At 38.4% G+C, this 20,551-nt stretch overlaps 1 protein-coding gene across 2 annotated transcripts; it reads left to right on the forward strand.

The window, feature by feature from the left end:
- The first annotated feature begins 849 nt into the window (after nt 1-849).
- On the forward strand, nt 850-17,737 carry LOC140927617 (mitochondrial inner membrane m-AAA protease component AFG3L2-like). Of its 2 annotated transcripts, XM_073377294.1 has the most exons (18): nt 850-1,087; nt 1,255-1,351; nt 3,478-3,525; nt 5,062-5,324; nt 6,073-6,138; nt 6,547-6,674; nt 7,193-7,286; nt 7,726-7,796; nt 8,402-8,504; nt 9,281-9,575; nt 11,453-11,582; nt 12,030-12,127; nt 13,119-13,229; nt 13,833-13,948; nt 14,734-14,814; nt 14,967-15,086; nt 15,812-16,006; nt 16,442-17,737. In XM_073377294.1, exons 1-18 carry the CDS (start codon nt 1,010-1,012, stop codon nt 16,652-16,654), a joined length of 2,307 nt encoding a protein of 768 aa, XP_073233395.1. In that variant the 5' UTR covers nt 850-1,009; the 3' UTR covers nt 16,655-17,737. The 2 variants fall into 2 exon arrangements, with proteins under 2 accessions (XP_073233395.1, XP_073233396.1); XM_073377295.1 differs by lacking the exon at nt 6,073-6,138.
- Nucleotides 17,738-20,551: the final 2,814 nt, after the last annotated feature.

Below are 20,551 nucleotides of genomic sequence, written 5' to 3' on the forward strand. Positions count from 1 at the left end.
ACTGCAAGTATGTTAATTAATAAGGTGAGCGATGATGCATGTCAGTGAATTTGTCATGATGTCGCAATCTCAATTGGTGGGATCTTTTTTTATAGAACGCTTTGTATGTACGTGTTGCATAACAAGAAAAGCTGAGCATTCAGTGACCTTGTAGCAGCGATTTCCGCCGCCTTGCACGAGACTTTTGTTCGTAGTAAATACGCTAACAGCGTTTCTCAGTTTTTGTTATATTTATAAAGCTTTTTTTGACAACTGAAGGCGTTTCTGCCGTCCTTCTGTCATTTTTGTGCCTTTGAAATGTCCCCAGGGTGGGGGCATTTGATCACCTGAATGGACCCTAGTGTGGGGCAAATAAACGGCATTTTGGCCCGGGTAGGGGGGAATTTGGACAAAATTTTTCAAAAAAGTCAAATGCCCGGGGGGTTGCCCGGGGGGGGGGGGGGCATGTTGAGGCTTCGATTTGACCGATACATTACAAACCTCCTCAATTTTTCCTGTCCTTGACAGATGAGCCAATCTGCTTCTTTCCCAGTAAAATCCGCTGTGTAGTTATGTTCTGATAGGAAACCGCCTGCGTGTCAAAAGCTCAGGAATGGCCCCGGGGTTGGCAAATGCGCGGCCCCCGGGCAGCACAAAATTCCAAATGCCCCACCCCCGGGACTGACAAGGCGGACAAATGCCCCGCAGTAGCCCGGGGGGGTGCTGGGCGAAGCTGGAATTGACTGATGCTTAAAGAGGAAGAATACAATGAAGGTTTGCCTGTGCACTTACCTCCCTCCCTCCCACAAAAATGGCTTTGTCAGGAAGAGTAACCACGCTTCGTTTGCATTGCATCCGCGCCTGCTGTTTTTGTCTCCGCCATCTTCCTCATCAGTTGCATAAGACATTTATCAGCAAAATATTTCATGTGAACGTTTATAGGGTTCGGTTATTTTCCTGTCGTTAGTGACTTTAGTGTTTTTTATGTTATGACAATCTACAAGGCTGAAACAAGGAGCTAGTAGTGGTGATGATGGCTTATAGGTTGTGTACCAGTGGAGTGAGTTCGTTGTTGAGCAGGACAAATTTAAGACTTGTGCACTCGCAGGTACGACTTTTCACTAGTTTGTAATCTAGGCTCATGTAGTTTAGACTTTAGCCTAAGTTTTCGATCAGTACGTTTATTTATCTTTCATATAGAATTATTCCTCAGTTCTTATAAAGGTCTTCGTGGTTGTAGATATTACTCATTTGTTTTGTCTATGTGCATTTTAGTTTGCCCGCTTCTCGCACGGCTCACGGTTTCTGCTGACTCAGAATGCAAGGAGTTCTTGGATGCTAGGAAGGATTCTCAATTTCGATCCTCCAAAGGGTAAATAATTAGCAATGATACCAATTACGTAAGAAAAATCGTCTCATGTATTGTGATAGTGATTACATCATCCAGGCCCTAGTTGAACGCTATCCACCGGATAAATCACTATCCAGTGGATAGCGTAATTGGTTTCCCTAACATTTATCTGTTGGGTAGTGATTTATGCGGCGGATAGCGCTATCCAACTTTTGAACAACTGGCGCCAGGACGTTACGGGTAAATAATTTTGATAGTCGGTCAAAATCAATCGTTGGCGATAAAAGTCGATACTAATCAATTGACAGATATTTGAAATCAATAAAAGTCAATCATAAAATTCTGTGTGATTATACTACTACATGAGGAATTTCTGCAATTTGATTGGCTTAGAGCAGTGGTATTTCAGCTTAATTTGAAATACCTACAAGTGAAAATTACAAACCTTTTGCGGGTAGTAGTATAAACAAATAATTGCATGATTTGTATGTGATATTCGGCATAAATGCCACTGATGATATTTGAAAATTGTCTCAAATTTCACTTGCCTAACGGCTCGTGAAATTACGTATAACAATTTTGAAATATCACTTGTGGTATTTATGCCAAATATCTCTACAAATCATGCTATTACCTATACTTATGGATTTCTATCAAAAGTGGTGTTATTATTGACTTTTAGTCGAAAACTATTGGTAGATAAAAAGGAGCAGAAGTGACAGTTTCAATATCCATTAGCAAGTTAATATACGATCTAAAAGTTTTGCACCATATTAAATCAGATGAAGGACTTTTTTGAAAGTCTACTGATACTTGAGCTATTGCAACATTCATTGGAATGGTTTTTATATCTGTTTGTAAATAAGTAGCATACGTGTGCATTCGAAGCCTTGTGACGTCTACATGTACACCGTAATTTCTTCTCCTTACACTGCATTCATATAAAGTTTGCATAAATCCTCAACAGATATTCTCAGAAAAGTCTGAGAAGTTGGGATTACTTGTCCTGAGATCATTGTGATTATCAACTTTTATGGACAAATATAACTAATCAATCAACAATTATTGACAAAATTGATATTGAGCACTAGCAACTTATCGACTAGCTTTCGATCGACATGTATCGTCCTGCATCATCTCCGGCCAGCTGACATAATAAATATTAAAGTGCTAAACTGATCTTGTTCTGATCACACAAGCGTTGGAATTCTTTATGTAAATCTTCATTTTGAGTTCTGGGGTTTACCTTTAGAAAATGTGAACCTTGTAGTAAAATTTATAGCTAAACTTCAGAATGCCCAGCCACTTACAAAGTTCCTATTGTGTTATGCCTTGTTCATTAAAGGGTTTGACTACTGGCCAGGATTACTGAAACTGCTTTGTAGTTACATCTCAAAGTCATGTAGTAGTTAGAGTCCTTCTTTCCATCAATTAATAAATCCCTCATTATTATCCACTTTGTAGCCATATTCAGTTTGAAAATTAAATAAGAAAGTGCTGGCGACAATGATCGAAGGTCAAAACGCTTTTGCTCAAATGCTGTGCTTTGCATAAGTTTCATGTGACAGATAGTCAAAACACACATGAGCAGATAATTGTGAGTGACAGAAGGCCCAAACGCGTGTGATCAAGTTGCGTTCTATGCAGTCTGTTCATTCCTAGTGGAAGTCCAAACAAATGCTGGCTACATACATGCGACGCATGCGGAATAACAACCAGGCCCTGGTTGTTCAAACGTTGGATAGCGCTATCCACCGGATAAATCACTATCCAGCAAATAAGTATTAGCGAAACGGATTAAGCTATCTACTGGATAGACTGTGATTTATCCAGTGAATCGCGCTATCTGGAGATTAGGATTGCGGGCTCCTGTTGTCACTCGCAATTAGGGAGACCATGCCAATTGCATCATCCAGTGGATAGAGATTAATTTTATCCTGTGGATAGTGATATCCACCTTTTGAATGACTGCTGGCCTATAATGTTCTTTTTTGTGGTGAGTAAGGGAGGGGGAGGTGGGGAGAAGTTTGGTCTCCCCCTTTAAAAAATTTCCTGTGTCCACTCCGGTCCATGGGGGAGAGTTCACTGAAATGTATTTTCTATTTCTTTAAGTATTGCTATCACAGAGTTGGTTTATTTTATTCTAGGTTTTGAAAAGTTCTATCCAAAGTCCTCAAAGAAAACGTCTGATAAAGGTATTAGGGCTTTCATTCCTTTGGGAACTATCAGGGATGTACCATATCAGATTTGTGCCTTTGTAGTTACAAGGTTGTGGGGACTAACACCTTGCATCAGCTAAACTAACAGGACTTTCATTGAAGTTTTAATTGCATGGCTGGTCTTTCAGGGAAGGTAGCCAGTCATTTGTTGACTAATCCTCCTATATTTGTTTAATGCACCTATCAATGTAAACCCCGTGGGGGGGGGGGGGGGGGGGAGTGCGGGCAAGGGGTGGGGATTTGACAAATTTTAAAATTTTTTGATCAAATTCCCCAGGGTGGGAAACGAAAGGTCAATCAAAAGTGTCAAAAAAGTCCCCACCCCAGGGGGAAAAATCTAAACAAACAATACTATAATACTATATAAAACGAATAAAAGAACATTTCAAAAGTACGTTCTTACTACTTTTAAGGTTAACGTAAGCTCCGTTAAGTTACTCGCTGTAATTAAGTATTTTCTCTCCACTAGCATTTCTTATTTTGAACAACAAAATCACTCCAGGAAGATTGACCGTGCTGTTATAATATTAATGAAACGTAAAATGCTTTATAACATCTGCTCAACATGTCGGAACAGGTCAGATCAGTGCCTCGTAAAAAATCCTCTGACTTTCATGGTGGAATTCGATTTCAATCGAGTTTTACAATCAGATGGGAACTTGAAGATAAAAACTTTCTCAAAATAGACATTATCTGTTTAGATGACAGTTTAAAGTATCGGATTATGGCGATTAAAACAAATGAAAACTTCATACTTTTCTCCAACAGCGTGACTTTCAGAAAGCCTCGAGGAACGGACTTGGTAACCGCTTCTGAATTGATACCAGGAAGACCAGGCTTCTGTCGGTCAAAGTCAAATGTCCCGACCCCGGGGTCGCTTCGCATGATCAAAAGCCTGACATGGGGATAGTCTCAGGCATCAAATCCCTACCCCATGCCCGCACTCCCCCCCCACGGGATTTACATTGATAGGTGCATAAGTTTGACCAATTTCAAACTTAGAGTAGCCGGCTGATTTTACGGCAGTAGCCAGCTATTAATGACTGCCCTGACTACATGTAATATATTTGAACCTCACAATGGCCACTGTACAGTTTGGACAATAAATCATTTGGCTGCTCTGTAGTGATAAGGAAAGGAACAAAAGATTAGAAGTCTTCAAGAGAGTCTGTTTTGTACTGCTTCTATCATACCTCTTCTACCCTTATAATATTTTGTCCAGTTTTATTAGAGTTTGTAGGGCATGAAATTGTACCTAATACAAAATGTACAGGCACCAAAGTGAAACTTCTCTATGTAAACACTTTGGCTTGCCCAGTGGGCAGGGTCAACTCAGTGTAAGGCCAAATTTCTCACATATGCGCTCAGTAAACTTCGCTCAGATTGGAGGATGACACTCTTTCCCTGGACAACTTTCCTTTGTATAAGTGAGGTTTTACTGTGATTGTTTGATTTAAAGAGAAAACATACTTTTGTTCTGTCATTTGTGATGGTATGTTATGCTCATTTCAGGTTCAGATGCTGGTAGCAATGAGAATTTTCATTCGAACAACAGGGGATCGTCAGGGGGTGACAGTGGAGGAGGAGGAGAGGGGGATAACAAGCCCCCTGGAGGTGACTGGTGGAAAAACTTTCGTGAAATCAACCCGCAGGGCTTTGCAATAGGTGTTGCTTTAGCGGCAGTGGGAGCACTGTTGTTCATGAATGCTGCTGGGATGGAAAGCCGAGAGATTAACTGGCAGGAATTTAGAACCAAGTATCTTGAAAGAGGAGAGGTGAGTAATGTTTGGAAAGCTTGCTTGTTTGTTTTTTTTTTGTTTGGCAATTTTTAATGACACATGAAGCATTTATTTTACAGGTCAAAAATTGAATTCAGGTTAAAATTTTTTAACCTAGGTTGATTCTCAATTTTCTTCGTGACCTAGCCCTAATTATTCATGAGTTATTAGTGAGACTGGGAGACAAAGGAAATTGAGAATCAACCTACATGTAGGTTAAAATTTTTTAACCTGCATTAATTTTGACCTGTAACATATATACATGTACATGTATAGGGCAATGTTTTGCATGAACACACTTTACATACCCTTATTATACAGATGTTTGTAAATAAATAATATTGAACTTCAACTGTTGTTTACTTTCTCTTGATTTCCAATTCAATCCTTGCATGAATTGTCTTAAAATGCTGCCTTCTTCGTCAAGACATTCCCTTAACCTTCTAGGTCCCAAGAGTGACCAACATCAATTTTCTCCTAACAACATCAGCAGATCATCAAGAGTAAAGGTTATGAGAAATACTAAATTGATTACCAAAGGGAGAATGCTTTGATCTTAAACCAAATTCTCTCAACAACTCCTAAAAGAAATGTATGGATATCAGTGTGGAGAATTGGTGTGTGGATCCTGGGGCTTAAAGGGTTAAAATGATCCTGAATTTTTCCCTCTCAATCAGTCAGGCGTGTCATCTCAAATCTTGATCAATGCTCAGTCTTGTAACAGTCTTTAATTTTTGTTTCTTAGGTGGAAAAGCTTGTTGTTTCAAACCAGACACTGGTTAAAGTATTCTTGAAGAATGACCCAAACAAGGTACTTAGATGCAAAAACACGATGATCTGATTGTCGATTTAATTTAATTTGAGAAAAATACTACCCCCGTCCTGGTGCCTTTACATACACTTATACAATATGTTTGGTAATCAAAGATAGTTACTTTGCTGGAAAGATTGATAAAGTTTGACATTTATCCCTTTCTTTTCTTTCTCTTCCTTTTTCTTCCTTTTTTTTGCCCTAAATCACATAAATAATAGTTTAAATAACAGAGATTTGTCATCACTTTTACCCAAGAATTCACATGTGATGATCAGTTCATGTGTGATGGCCGAAATTAATAATAGTACTTATGCTTTGGAAGTGAGTCAAGGAATGATATTTCTGAATTTCTTTCTTTTTTGGTGAAACATACGATAAGTCATGTGATCTCTGTTTTCTTTGCAGAGCCGACTGTGTTTCACCATTGGAAGTGTAGAAAGTTTTGAACGTAATCTTGAGACTGTTCAACAGGAAATGAACATTGACCCTGCTTTCTGGATTCCTGTAACTTACGTAAAGGAATCAGAGTGGCTGTGAGTTTGTATAATCTGTTCACATTTTAATGTAATCAGACCTTAAGCACAGGTCAGAGCCAAGACAGTCCTAGCTGTCATCAAGGGCTATAATATAGGGGTCAGGGTTTTATTTGGCTCCATTAGAAAATATCTAATTTAAATTTTGTAAGCTTTGGATACTTTGGGACATAGTAATGTTCACAACACAAGAAAATTGCAAATTCTCCACTGCATCTGCAATTTCCTTGCATTCAAAAATTGTTGACAACCCTATTAGCCAACAACTTTCCTCTGACGTGCATACTACTTGGCCATCATACATAAGAAGCTGCCTTTAAGAGACTTCCTGCTTACTTGCTCAACTTTTCACGGGTACCGCTCACCCTTGTGGCCTTTTAACATTTGCCTATTTAGGGCATTCTTAATCTTCTGCTGACACAGGTGACCTTAATTTTTTAAGCATGTCATTCTATTTCTATTGCCAGTAAAATTAATTTAATGAAACAACAGTTAAACATTTTTAATTTTATTAACAGGAAAGAACTGATTAGGTCACTGCCTACACTGTTGATTATCGGCGCAGTAATTTACTTGACTAGAAAGCTTACCAGTGGAACAAGGGGACAGGGGGTGAGTTACATAATGTAATAAACTTGTTTTCAATCAAAACTACTGATGTACATGAAGGTACTTTGCAAGAATAACATTCTTCATTATTTCATAGAATGAGATTCAGAAAACTTTGCGTGACTTCTTTCTTGTTGTTAGAGCAATAGCATTAGTTTATATTAAATTCTAGAAAACACATGAAGTTGAAAAAGACTCAGCCTCATCAAAGGAACAAGATCAAGATCTACAGTTTAAGAAACATTTTTAAAGATTTAATTGTGTGTAGGAACAGTGATATTAATTTTGAGATAAACAGAATGTAAACGATCATTAACATTAATGATAGGACAAGATAATGCTTTGTTTTATTACCCACCACTTGGAAATTATAATTATCAACTTTTGATCTTCAAAATTAATTAATTTTTGTAATATGAATTGCTTGTTTTCCTTTACACAGGGTATATTTGGGGTAGGGCAGTCTACAGCCAAAGTTTATAACAAAGAAACAAGCGTTAAAGTTAGATTCAAGTGAGTACTGGCTTCAAGACAACTTACAGTAATGTGAAGACTTTAATTAAAGTCCACGGAATGTTATTAGGACATTTAAGATTTCATACAAGAAGTAAGACAAGAAGTAGCATTATAATGCTCCTTCTGTAGTCAATAACAATCAATTAGAAAGGTCTATTATCGACCTAAAATACAAAATTTAGATTGTTATTATACTTTTGTTTGTATTGTAAGTAATTTTTTTTTCAGGGCTCCTATTTATAACAGAGTTTGCATTGACTCTGAATGGATTTCCCTGAAAATATAAAGGGGTTTATCTTTATCTAAATGCCATTACTTATTATTGTAGTTGTAGTGCCTGCAGATTTACATAGGCTTTCCGGGTGTTGATTAAAGTATAGTGTAAAAAAAAATCAATGGTCTTGAGAGTCTTGTCTCTCGGTGTTTCCTCCATCTTGGAGTTTCAAAATTTTTGTCAGAAGTTCTTGTATTTTCAAACAAGGGTCTTGGCAAGCCTCTGCAATCTTAACCTTATTCACTTCTAGGAATGGTGCATATTGTAATTGCTGCTGTTAACAGGAAGTTATCTTTACTAACATTATAATCTTCTTTTAAACTTTCAGGGATGTTGCAGGATGCGAGGAAGCCAAATTAGAAATAATGGAGTTTGTTAACTTCTTAAAAAATCCTCAACAGTATCATGAGCTTGGAGCTAGAATACCTAAGGTACAGTGAACTGCCTTTTTATAAACATTTTACAGAGCTTAAAAGGGAGCTTAATAACCAACCACAATAAAGATGGCGCCGAAAACCTCACTTAAAAAAATTCATTTTTGTTCTTCCAAACTGTATTGCATTTATTAAGCCTCGCTAATTTTTTTTTCAACTGTAAGCGCATTTTCCTGTAGTAGAATATTCTTGTAGACTCTATCCAATTAAGAAAGAGCTAGGAAAAATATGTCGTTGTATATTCATGTCCTCCACAAAATGTCATGTTAGCAAATTTCGGATCATGATCATGCAGTGGATGTCAAAGAAATGTACCAAAAAGCACAATGCATGTGCAGTGCTGTTACATTGCTCATGAAAACAACTTTTTTTACGTTCTTTTCGCTGTTGTGATCATAGTGGGTAGGTACAATGCATCTTAATTTAATTTATTGTAGTTGGCCATCAGACATTTCCACATTTTGGACATAGGAAACTAGAGGAGTCTGAGTTGTTATGGTTGAGTGACAATGTAACTGTACAAACTCGCATTATGAAATTGCGAGCAACAAGAGGAGCCTGCAATCCTAATCGCCAGAGTGCTGTTACACAAATGTATGGCCCTTATGTAGCCAGCATTCATATGGAATTCCATAAAGAATGAGTCTGGAATGCATAGAATGCAATCCGGTCACGTGCATTTGGACCTTACATCACTGTTTGATAATAATATTAATCATTGTTGGACCAATTAAACCATTGCTAACGTTCAGTTGTTTGCTTTATTTTTCTAGGGTGCCATATTATCAGGGCCGCCTGGTACTGGTAAAACCCTTCTAGCCAAGGCAGTTGCAGGCGAGGCCCAAGTGCCATTTCTAAGTATCTCTGGATCAGAATTCTTGGAAATGTTTGTGGGTGTTGGTCCAGCGAGAGTCAGAGATCTGTTTGCTCAAGCAAGAAAGAATGCACCGTGTATTATATTTATTGATGAAATCGATGCTGTTGGTCGTGCCCGTGGACGCAGCGGTCATATTGGAGGGCATGATGAGAGGGAAAACACTCTTAATCAACTATTGGTGGAAATGGATGGTACGTGCTTCCCAGTACTGGTTTGATGCATTTAATGTTACTATCATGCTTTTGAGATTCCCATGTGAGTCACTGTTTGCTTTTGTTTAAGGTGGCTCGACTGGATTTTTTGGGGTTGATACCTCCCCAGTTTGAGCATTAAGTACGTCGGCATGAGTAAAGATATGGAAAAAAGGTTACCACAGCTGTATTATATAAAGATGAAAATTTCTTATGATCTGGGTTTTATTGCAATCGGAGCCGCCATGGCAATGTAATGACGCCATTACGTTTTTCATTTATCTTTGTGTTTCTCTGTACCAGGAGTTTTTTGAAGAAATCGCGTAAGGGAGTATATACCTGCCATAATTGCCTCCATTATGGCAAAGTTTGAACAATTTCTATGAGAGCGTTTTCAAAATATTTTGAAATGCAGTTTTAAGAATCATAAAAACAGTGAAATAGCATGCTAGCCTCACAATTCGCTGATATTCTAAGAAAATGGTAAGCTTTGGGAATACCGCTTCATCTCATAGTGGTTTGATTCCATTAAAAACTGCATACAAAAAAAGAGGGGAATTGCTCTGAGCGATCGCGAGTAACAAGAATTTTATTAACCTGCATTTAGCTGCTTTTGATACAGTTTTTGGACGTAATTTGGTCCATGCCTAAAAATTTTGCATTTTTCCAAAAACCGCTCGATAAATTTTTTTATAAATTCGACAATCCCGAGATCAATCGTCAAGAAATATTCCCTGCAAGTTTCAAGAACATTGAAAACAGGGAAGGCTTTAAAATAGGGCCTCAAATATAGCCAATTTTTCCTCCAGATTTTGTGTTTACAAGTGAGCGTCCTCATTATTCACTGGCATGGCTAGCATGGCTAGCATGCTATTTCACTGTTTTTATGATTCTTAAAACTGCATTTCAAAATATTTTGAAAATGCTCTCATAGAATTTCTTCAAACTTTGCCATAATGGAAGCAATTATGGCAGGTACATACTCCCTTACGCGATTTCTTCAAAAAACTCCTGGTACAGAGAAACGCAAAGATAAATGAAAAACGTAATGGCGTCATTACGTTGCCATGGCGACTCCGATTGCAATAAAACCCAGATCATGAGAAATTTTCATCTTTATATAATACAGCTGTGGTAACCTTTTTTCCATATCTTTACTCATGCCGACGTAGTTAATGCTCAAACTGGGGAGGTATCAACCCCAAAAAATCCAGTCGAGCCACCTTAAGCTGGTTGAATAATGACAAGGTGTGGCAAGGCACACTTATCACAGCGAGACATTGTCTCCAGGTTCATCCAATAAATACTGATGTACTATAAGCTACCTAGACTCATTGTGCTAAATGACTAGCCTTGAAAAAGGCCTTCAAAACAAGAAGAAGGACCAATCCATGAATGCTAAGATGTATTAGTTTGTAAGCCAACTCACATTAAATAGAATTCATCAAGATTTAGCTAAAGAGATCGATGTCATGAAGGCTAGGCAAATGTTTCGAATACTTTTTACTTGGAAGGTCACTAAATGGGATGAGGTTATTGAATTGCCCATGGCATAGAGTAATATTATATCCAAAATAAGGCAACTCGCAAGGCAAATTTTTGTTTTGCTTTGTTTGATTTAGGGATGGCATTGCAAAGATGATCAAACAGATATACATATAATTTATGGCAAAGATGATGAAAAATACAGATATTAATCGTGACTGCTTACAAGCAATATAGTTTGAGTATACTGTTAGTTTGTGTCCAGCTGTAAAATGGTGTTAAAAATTTTGTTTTGATTTTGCAACTCAGTTGAATTTACAGTCCTTGACACAGTTAATGTCCTTACAAAAATGTGGATGCTGACTCATAGTGATGAAGTCTTTGTTTTTCAGGTTTCAGCTCCACTACAAATGTTGTAGTATTGTCAGGTACAAACAGACCTGATGTACTTGATCCGGCTCTGCTGAGGCCTGGACGGTTTGACAGGCAGATTCACTTGCCACCTCCAGATATAAAAGGAAGGTAAGAGAAAGAGAGCTTCTAAAAGGAGAAGTTTAGTAGGATTCATGTTAAATACATATAAACGAAAACCCTCGGTGCTTGAGGTCAGTTGTTGGTTTGTATAGGCATACTCAGATGTTTAATGCTGCTTAGTTCATGTGATGTGTCATTCATACATGTACAGTGTGATGAGTTTCTTCACGTGGTGTTTGCTGAGAGTTTTTTTTAGCCATGTTTTCTCCTCCTCTCCCTCCTCCCCTAAACCACCACTTCCCCTCCCCAGTTGTTTTCTCTGATATTTTCAGTGTGATGGTTGCCTGTTTTTTCTTCAAGTTGGAGCTCATGGCTGTTGCATGGTTGTGCCATTCCCTGGATACTCTAGGCACCCAACCTACATTGAACAATGTAGTTGTTAATGATCTAAAAAGCAACTGGCTAAAATAGTTTTTTCTGTTCCTTTAAATCTAGATATTCCATCTTTAAAGTTCACCTGAAACCCCTGAAGACAGATCTGAACCTGGATACAGTGGCAAGAAAGATGGCTGCCCTTACACCAGGATTTACTGGTAAGCATTCTGTAAGGTTTGATCATAAGACAGTTAAGGTTCAAACACGCCAGGCCACAAGTCACAGGTAACATGTCATGTCATGATGACAGATCACTCCTTGTGTACATACAGGTCAGGCGACTAAGTGGAGCAAATGCTACTGTGACACATCGCGGCAACAAATTGCTTCATGTGTACAGGAGAATTTTTGTAAAAATCTTTGTCTCTGCAGCATAATTTTGTCACCGCAACAGATCGCGTAAATTCTGTCTGATTTGATATTTTGCGGCAAGAAAATTCTATTGCAGAGACCATGATTTTCACAAAAATTTTCCAGTTAACACATGAAGCGATTTGACACTATGACATGTTGCTGCAACTTATCGCGTAGTGTGTAGCGACCTTTAAGAATATTTAAGATGGTCCTTGTAAGTTCTATGTTATGTGCCCTTGCAATAATTAGCACAGTCCTTGTACTTCTTGTATAAGTTGCTTTTTGCTCAAATATGTTTCAACATGGAAATCAGTTTAGTTTTAGTTGCTGATTTTCTGATAAAACAGGTTCTGAAACAAACAGGGTCATTAACAGCCTTGGCACCTGGACATTGAGACATTGATATGCTGGGTTTGTCTTGACCTAAACTAAAAGATTCATAAATACCAGCGGGAAGGTGCCTCAAATTTGAAAATAAACAGTAAACAGAATTGTAAACAGGTCTCACCAGAATCTACATATAATTATAACACTCTTCAACTGGAGGTTGACCCTATAGAAATTCATTTTCACTGCTTTTATTTATTTTTTTAGCAGGCAAGACAAACATAAAACTGGAATATTGCCTTTCACAAGACAAGGCACTTCCCACTGCTGGCAGTGGTATCTTGTGATTAAGAATTTTTTCGTGTATTCATGTCTGTTATTTGTTCTAATTTGTTTTAGTAACATTATATCCTGCTGATAGTCTGTAGGAAACATGCTCTTAGGGTTATGATACTCTTTTGCCTGCAGGGGCTGACATTGCTAACGTGTGTAATGAAGCTGCACTCATTGCTGCCAGATACCTTATGCCTAAGGTGGAATTAACTCATTTTGAACAAGCAATTGAGCGTGTGATTGGAGGTGAGTGCCGCTGAAGCTGTAGTTATGCCACAAACCCCAGCCTCCCAATATCGCACCCTGTGTTCAGTTACTGTAAATGTTTGAATTTAGTTCTAAGAAGGAAACAATCTTTAACAGTAAACAGGAAAGTGTCTGTCAGAGGAACACAAATCTGGGTGTTGTCACTTCCAAAGTCCAGTTGTCTCTGAGGTCCTCTAAGTTCTGCTTTTGAAATTATTCTGTTATTCCCTACCATTATTCATTAATTTTTTCTTTCTTGGGGGAGAGTCGTGTGCGCCTTTTTTAAAGGGGTTGCTTATTAATAATTTTTATAGTTTTTGTCTCCAAGCGGAGGGGATCGGGGGGTGGGGGGGGGGGGCGTTGCAGTCACTTTTTTGGTAGTTGAAACTAGACAACTTTAAGCATTTACTGTAGTTTTGGGTGAAACGTAAACTTCTTACAAAAGACATAGCTCTTTATCATATTACTTTACTACCTGATTAAAATTTCGTATGGAACCATAACATAAAAAAAATACAATTTTGTTTGTCTCATGTTGATTATTAGGCGTGAGAACCAGTCTTGTTGGAGTTGTCTTAAATTTTTCGTTTGTATCATTTTTAGGCCTGGAGAAAAAGACACAAGTTTTACAGCCTGAAGAAAAGAAAGTTGTAGCATATCATGAGGCTGGCCATGCTGTGGCTGGGTGGTTTTTGGAACACGCTGATCCTCTTTTGAAGGTTCAAATTTTGCTGATGGTTTCAATAAGTAATCACCAAAATATTAATTAGTTCACCAAAACACCAGTCATTGTAGCAGCTGATAGACCGTCCCAGGTGTTCAGTGGTAACTGGTCATTTGGCCCCCTACTTTCAAGTCATTTAGCGCGCTTCAAATGTGATATTCCTCATTCTATAATCCATAAAGCAAAACAAGCGTGCTTCAAAATATAATGTAATACTCCTCTTTCTTTAAGCCATGAACCAAAACAAGTACTCTTCAAATAATTCCTCGTTCTAGAATAGGGGGCTCAGTAACTGGGGCGAAATGACTTGGGGGCAAGATGACCTTTAACCTGTTCAGCGAGTGCAGATGTGGATGTGAAGAAGAAAATAAAATTGAAGCAGCAAAAAAATTGCATTTTATTTTTTGAACCTCCTCCCTCCATTTGAATTCCTGGAACAGGTTGAATAGCTGATGAATGATCTCACAGCTTTACATGTAAGTAGGTTTCCTTTGCAATTTCAGCACTACAAAGAGAAAAAAAAAACACGTAAACAAACGCTTAGATTAGATTTATTGGTTACTGGTTTAACTGAATAATTGTGTATGTGTACTATTAACCTTTCACAATTATGTTTAATTGAGTATTTTGGGCTGCTGGAATTTAACTTGCCCTGACCAGTCAGAACAAAGGCATGTGGTCAGTCTGTCACCAAAGATATTCCCCATTGTATTTTTCGCTCCTTAGCTACATTTAGGATTTGTTCATGCTCATTAAAGTAATATTTCCATAAATTTTCAGGTTTCAATCATCCCAAGAGGCAAGGGACTTGGTTATGCTCAGTACCTTCCAAAAGAACAGTACTTATATTCCACAGAACAGGTGTGTATCACGTGCGCAGATCATGCTCGATACTGTTATAAATGAGATATGTTAAGCAGTTTCTCTCATCAGCGAACTTGTCCGCTATCTATTCATACACGTAGTTATCATCTGATTATTAATTTGATCATTCCCGTACATTACTCTTGCAGCTGTTAGATCGCATGTGCATGACATTGGGGGGAAGAGTATCGGAGCAGATATTTTTTGGTCGAATTACGACGGGCGCTCAAGATGATCTCAGCAAAGTAACCAAGAGTGCTTATGCTCAGGTACACATTCATTACAAAATCTAACGTTGGTTACCGGTTGTTTCAATACAAGTTTATTCCTTCCAGGGGTAAATAGTTTCACGTACTTGGCTTAAAGAACAAAGGATAATATTCACCCAAACTGTTTTTCTTGTTCAATTGCAAACTTTACTGGAAGTGATCGAAATTGTTATGCAATTTCACTGCTTGAGTTCATATCGAAACGACCGGTTTCCTTTACATGCCCCCCTCCCTTGACAGCTGCTCAAGGGACTGTCGTTTTTTTGAAATAAACTTTTGTTTTTGTAACCTCTCTTGCCACTGTTAATCTGTATTTTTGGTGATTAAAAATAAAGGGATTTTACTAAGTTAAAGTACAGCCTTCCATGCAGACATCCTTAGGGCTTCGTCACCGTTCATTCCCTTGGGGAGGATGGCATGATGAGGCAAAAGAACGTCTGTGTGAGGGGCTACTAAAAGTATTACTTTGCTCTGAAATCATTGGCATGATATTGGAATGATATTGACCATGATGGCTTGCCTACAGGCTAAATGTTTTGCAATGTGTCAAAGGTGCGCTAGTAGCTTAGCTAACACATTGAATGGTTTGGGAATGGAAAGCTGTTTATTAATAATTATTGAGTTCAGCCAGAAGCATATAACCCCATGCGTTTGGTTCAGCTATCTAGCGAGCTTCTCTGATAAACTTTTTATCGTCATTAATTTTAATAATTTCCTTGTCATAGGTCGTAACATTTGGAATGAACGAAAAGGTTGGAAATGTATCGTTTGACCTGCCACGCGAAGGAGAACCCTCCTTTGATAAACCCTACAGCGAGGCCACCGCGCAGCTTATAGATGAACAAGCCAGGGATGTTATAAACAATGCTTACAAGAGAACCTTTGATCTTCTTACCAAACATAAGGAGGATGTAGAGAAGGTGAGCATCAAGCTTGCAATACATTCGTTTTGTCCAGTTTTAGGGTCGCAAGCATTTTGCATGCAAAACTAAGCGAGAATAATTATTAAGCTTCAGAGGTTCAGTTGTTTTCACTCGCTTTTGAAGGAACCGCTTGACCAATAGAGAGAATTGTGACGTAACGTTACCATGGTAGCAAACTATCTGGGGACAAAGATGGTCATTTGCATTGTCGAACAATAAAAGTAAAGTATGGGCTACCTTTTTGTTCTTAAGTGCAAATCATGCACAGGAGAGGCATGTCAGTTTTTTTCTTTTTTTTCTCTGCCACATTTGCAGGACCACGGTTTGTTGAGATCTAAAAATTTTGCTGCCATGATATTTTGCTATAATGCAACGACTTCTCTCTATCCTTAGTAAGACTCTAATTTTCAGTAACTGACTCTATTTTTGCAGATCGCTTTGCGACTCCTAGAAAAGGAGGTACTGGGGCGAGAAGACATGATAGAGCTTTTAGGACCCAGGCCATTTAAAGAAAAGTCCACGTACGAGGAGTTTGTTGAGGGGACTGGTGGTGACACAGAGGATACCAGTCTTCCCAAAGGACTGAAAGGTCTGCAAGAACAGCTGGAGGAAGAGGACCCCCCCACGAATACCATACCTACGTAGTGCTTTGAAGGGATGGTTAAAGACTTTTTGGCAGGGAGGGGAGGGTTTTTAAGATGTAAACTCTTTGTCCAATGAATTGCCGTTAGTGGTCACACCTGTCTTTTCCTTCCACTTTCAAGAAGTAGAACCCTTAATTCTAAATGACGAAGAAACGACAACACACTTCCAAATGAAAGTACCTGTAAGTTTGAAGAAGTTTAATTCGAATTTTTATGCCTAATGGTTTTATCCACAGACTCGAAAATTAGAGCCACCTTGTACAGTATACACTGTAGTAAACAGTGTGAGGTTTAAGTATTTCCCAGAGACTTTCACTGCTCAGAAAGCAGAAAAAAAAGCTAGAACCATCATGGACAGCACGACAGTACCGCAGTTGAGTACTGCCCAGTAGCTGTCATTTGAATGGTCACACTTTCAGAATGTCACCAAAGGAAAGTACTACTCGGGGGCGAGATGCACTTAGTAGGCCTCTCCCACTGAATATATATCTCAAGTATTTTTCTAACTAACAGACCACTGTTACAGGTATTTGACTATTTTCGAGTTCCACAAGCCTCAGTTTCAAAGCAAGGTTAAGTGCGAAGACATTGATGTGCAAATGATTTTTTATTCTCATGTAAGTAAAACTCATTTTCACAACAAAGGTTTTGCACGCAGCCTCGTATTTAAAGTGAGAGTTTTTGGAACTCGTGGCTTAATCTAGAATTAGTTTAACTTAAGCGAGTGGTGTGGATCTGGCCTGGGAGCTTTCATTCACAGACTGCGAGTGAAAAGCATATTGCTCGATATGATAGGTGATAAACGAGTGAGAAATTGAGAAACTACAACCTTTGTTTGAATTGAGCTGTCTTAAAAAATTCTCCTGTCAGTAAACTTAGACGTAAACTAAGATTAAGTTCAACTTTGGTGCAATGAAAAAATAAGAACGGTTTGTGTATTGAGGTGGTCATCTTGTCTCTGTCTGAGGAATAGCCCCTGGAGGATGTGTAAAATAATTTCCCACTACCTGTATCACTTTGTTGAACATAACATATCGCCGTTGTACATTGTTAAAAAATATAAATAAAATGTAAGTTTCTGGTGGTCGTGCCTAGTACTTAAGAAACTATTTTTTTTTATTATTATTATTATTTATTTAATTCATCACACATATAAGAACCACTCTATATTCTACTAAAGAACCATTTTAGCTCTTTGCTGAAAATCAAGCGACAGCTGTTCAAACGGTGGATAGCGATATCCAGCGAATATCCAGTGGATAGAGATTTATCCGATGGATTTCGGACAACTGGGGTTAGGAGTTCCATTTTCAAAACGAGACCAAGTGCAAAACCTTTGTTGTGAAAATGAGTTTTATTTGCATGAGAATAAAAAACATTTGCATATCAATGTCTTCGCATTTAGCCTCGCTTTGAAACAGAGGCTGCAAGCGACTCGTAGATGACCTAATATTGGCGTAATTAGTAGTCTCAGAATGACGCACATCATTATTGGGAGCATGATATTCAGAATCGTCATAAGCATCATCAATATCCTTTTTTACTCATCATCAGTAGCAGGAATAAGAGTCCAATGTAGACCCGGTGTGGCACGGGCGACCAACAACTGACCTTATTATATATTGCAAAATCTCGAGCGAACATGATAAAACGAAAGCTCTGTTCTGATTGGCTACCCAAGCCCCGCACGGGACCCCCTGCGCTGGCCCCGCAAGAAAAAGGTCTTGTTGGCCATATGATAAATGCTTATTCGGTCAAGATGGTGGGATAGTGGCCTCGTTCTTTTTCACATAACACATTGGTGGTATCACAAGACATTGACTTGCTATTTAGCTCAAAGTATCTCAATTTTATTAAAGTAGAAAATTGTACGTGGTAAACGTTGTTTCTTTTAAGTCTACTATTACTTTTTGTATGTTATTATTTAGTGGACGCTTTGATCTGCTAAAGCTTTGCTTTTGCAATGAATCATGGTAAGCCAATTTTTGAAATTTCCTGAAGCCTTCCTTTTCAAAACGAGGATACCGTAAAATTCCGAAAATAAGCCCCTCCAAATATAAGCCCCCCAAACCGGTAACGCAAAAAACCCTCCGTTAAATCGCCCCTCCAAATATAAGCCCCCCGGGGGCTTGTACTTGGAAAATTGCCATCAAATACAATGAATAACAAAGCAAAAACGGTAAATTTACTTCCAACTATACGGTTAGCCCAATCGATTTTGAAACACAAATTTCCCTCCGTAGATAAGCCCCTCCGAATATGAGCCCCTCCAAAAATAAGCCCCTCAAAAAGGGCCTTTGAAAAATATAAGCCCCGGGGCTTATTTTCGGAATTTTACGGTATGTGGTGAAGTCTCGAGTCTTTGATTTGAAATTATCACAGTCTCATATTACATTCTCGAGCAAACATAACTTCTTTGATATAGCATTTTTGCACTTGGCCTCGTTTTGAAAAAGGGGGTCGGAAACGTTCGGACAGCTTTCGGGTCTCCGAGGATGATCATGAGGTTTCAAGGTGCCTAGTCCCCGTAAAGCGTTTTCCCAGGCCTTCTCGGTAAATTCACTTCGGAGTCAACACGATTTACTGTTGTTGACCATCTTAGCTACGCTTCAGAAGCTTTCGAGGCTATAAACTGAGAGTAATAAAATTACTACAGTACTCAACATGGAAGTTCCATTGTGTAACAATTCGTGTCCCTCAAGCAAAGTCTTAGCTTAGTTTTGCATTTGCTTAGATGTGATTGGCTAGAATCTCTTTTACCATTTCTTTAGCCAATCAGAAGTCAAACCAACCATGACTTGGTCGCACACATTTTCCCGCTCTTTTCGCCGGTTACGCATCTTTTCCTTGAGTTCTGATTGGTTGATTTGATAGTCGGTGTGTACCGTGCCGAATGGCCAGAAAAACTACAAAGTTTTGGCTAAAAGACACTCGATGAGAAAACTGCTCTGAAATGTAAACTGAATTCGATCTCTGAACCTTCATCATTTTTCCTTTCGCATTTTTCACGATTTCGAGAGTATACCCAGCCCAGTTCCCTGTAAAAGGAAGCTGAAACTAATTGTGAAGTTTATCGTGTATGTTATTTACAATTAGTTTTGCATGCATCAACAAATTATCTTCACTATCTTGGGGGGTGTTTCTTTGGGAAAATCAAACTCGGACTTTATAATCTAAAGATGGATTTTCCGCTTCTTTACCTAAATCCGAAAGTGGATCAGTTCGTGAACAATGTATGCTTCAAAAGGAATCATAGAGCAAATCTAAACCTGAGATCAAGAATCTTACATTCTCTCAAGAAGCGCACCTTAGACAGTTGAATATCTAATAGTCTATCATATTAATCTTCAAGTTGAGTTATGTCCTTGAAGATCTTTTCTAGCGCGACCCCATTATTTTCTCACTATGTATCATTCATACAGTTCCGTTTCTATGACCAGAGAAGAAATTACTTGTAACCTAACAGGACGTAATTGCTTTCCAAGCTAAACTACGTAACAATCCATCTTTTTCAAAGCATAGAGTCGCTTAGGTTTCTTTACGGGTTGCTGACTATACTTTAAGACAACTATCAGAAACTGTCTTCCTGGACAATCGCCGCCCATCGCTCTAAAAAAGTTGCCTTTAAGAAAACAAGATTGTTTACTGAACATAAGGTATACGAGCGCATTTCATTCTCCGCCAAAAAATGCTGATCCTGTTTTCTGTTTCACTTTTGACATGTCAAAACCTGCAATTTAAAGGTCACATTCGTGTACTGTTTCTCCAAGACCACTCTCTAGTCTTCAAAACTGAGGTGGATTCTTTCCAAGACTCGATAAATTATGTGCATTTTTCATTAGTTCCTACTGTAGTTCTTGAAGTTTTTCATCAAAAACCTTATTACTCAATAAAATTA

The sequence above is a fragment of the Porites lutea genome, chromosome 2 (genome assembly GCF_958299795.1).
Source record: "Porites lutea chromosome 2, jaPorLute2.1, whole genome shotgun sequence".
NCBI lineage: Eukaryota > Metazoa > Cnidaria > Anthozoa > Scleractinia > Poritidae > Porites > Porites lutea.

Coding starts and splice junctions, on each gene's coding strand:
- LOC140927617 (XM_073377294.1), top strand. CDS start 1,010: ATGATGGCTTATAGGTTGTGTACCAGTGGAGTGAGTTCGTTGTTGAGC. Junction 6,139..6,546: donor TGAAGAATGACCCAAACAAG/GTACTTAGATGC, acceptor TTTTCTTTGCAG/AGCCGACTGTGTTTCACCAT. Junction 7,287..7,725: donor GTGGAACAAGGGGACAGGGG/GTGAGTTACATA, acceptor TCCTTTACACAG/GGTATATTTGGGGTAGGGCA.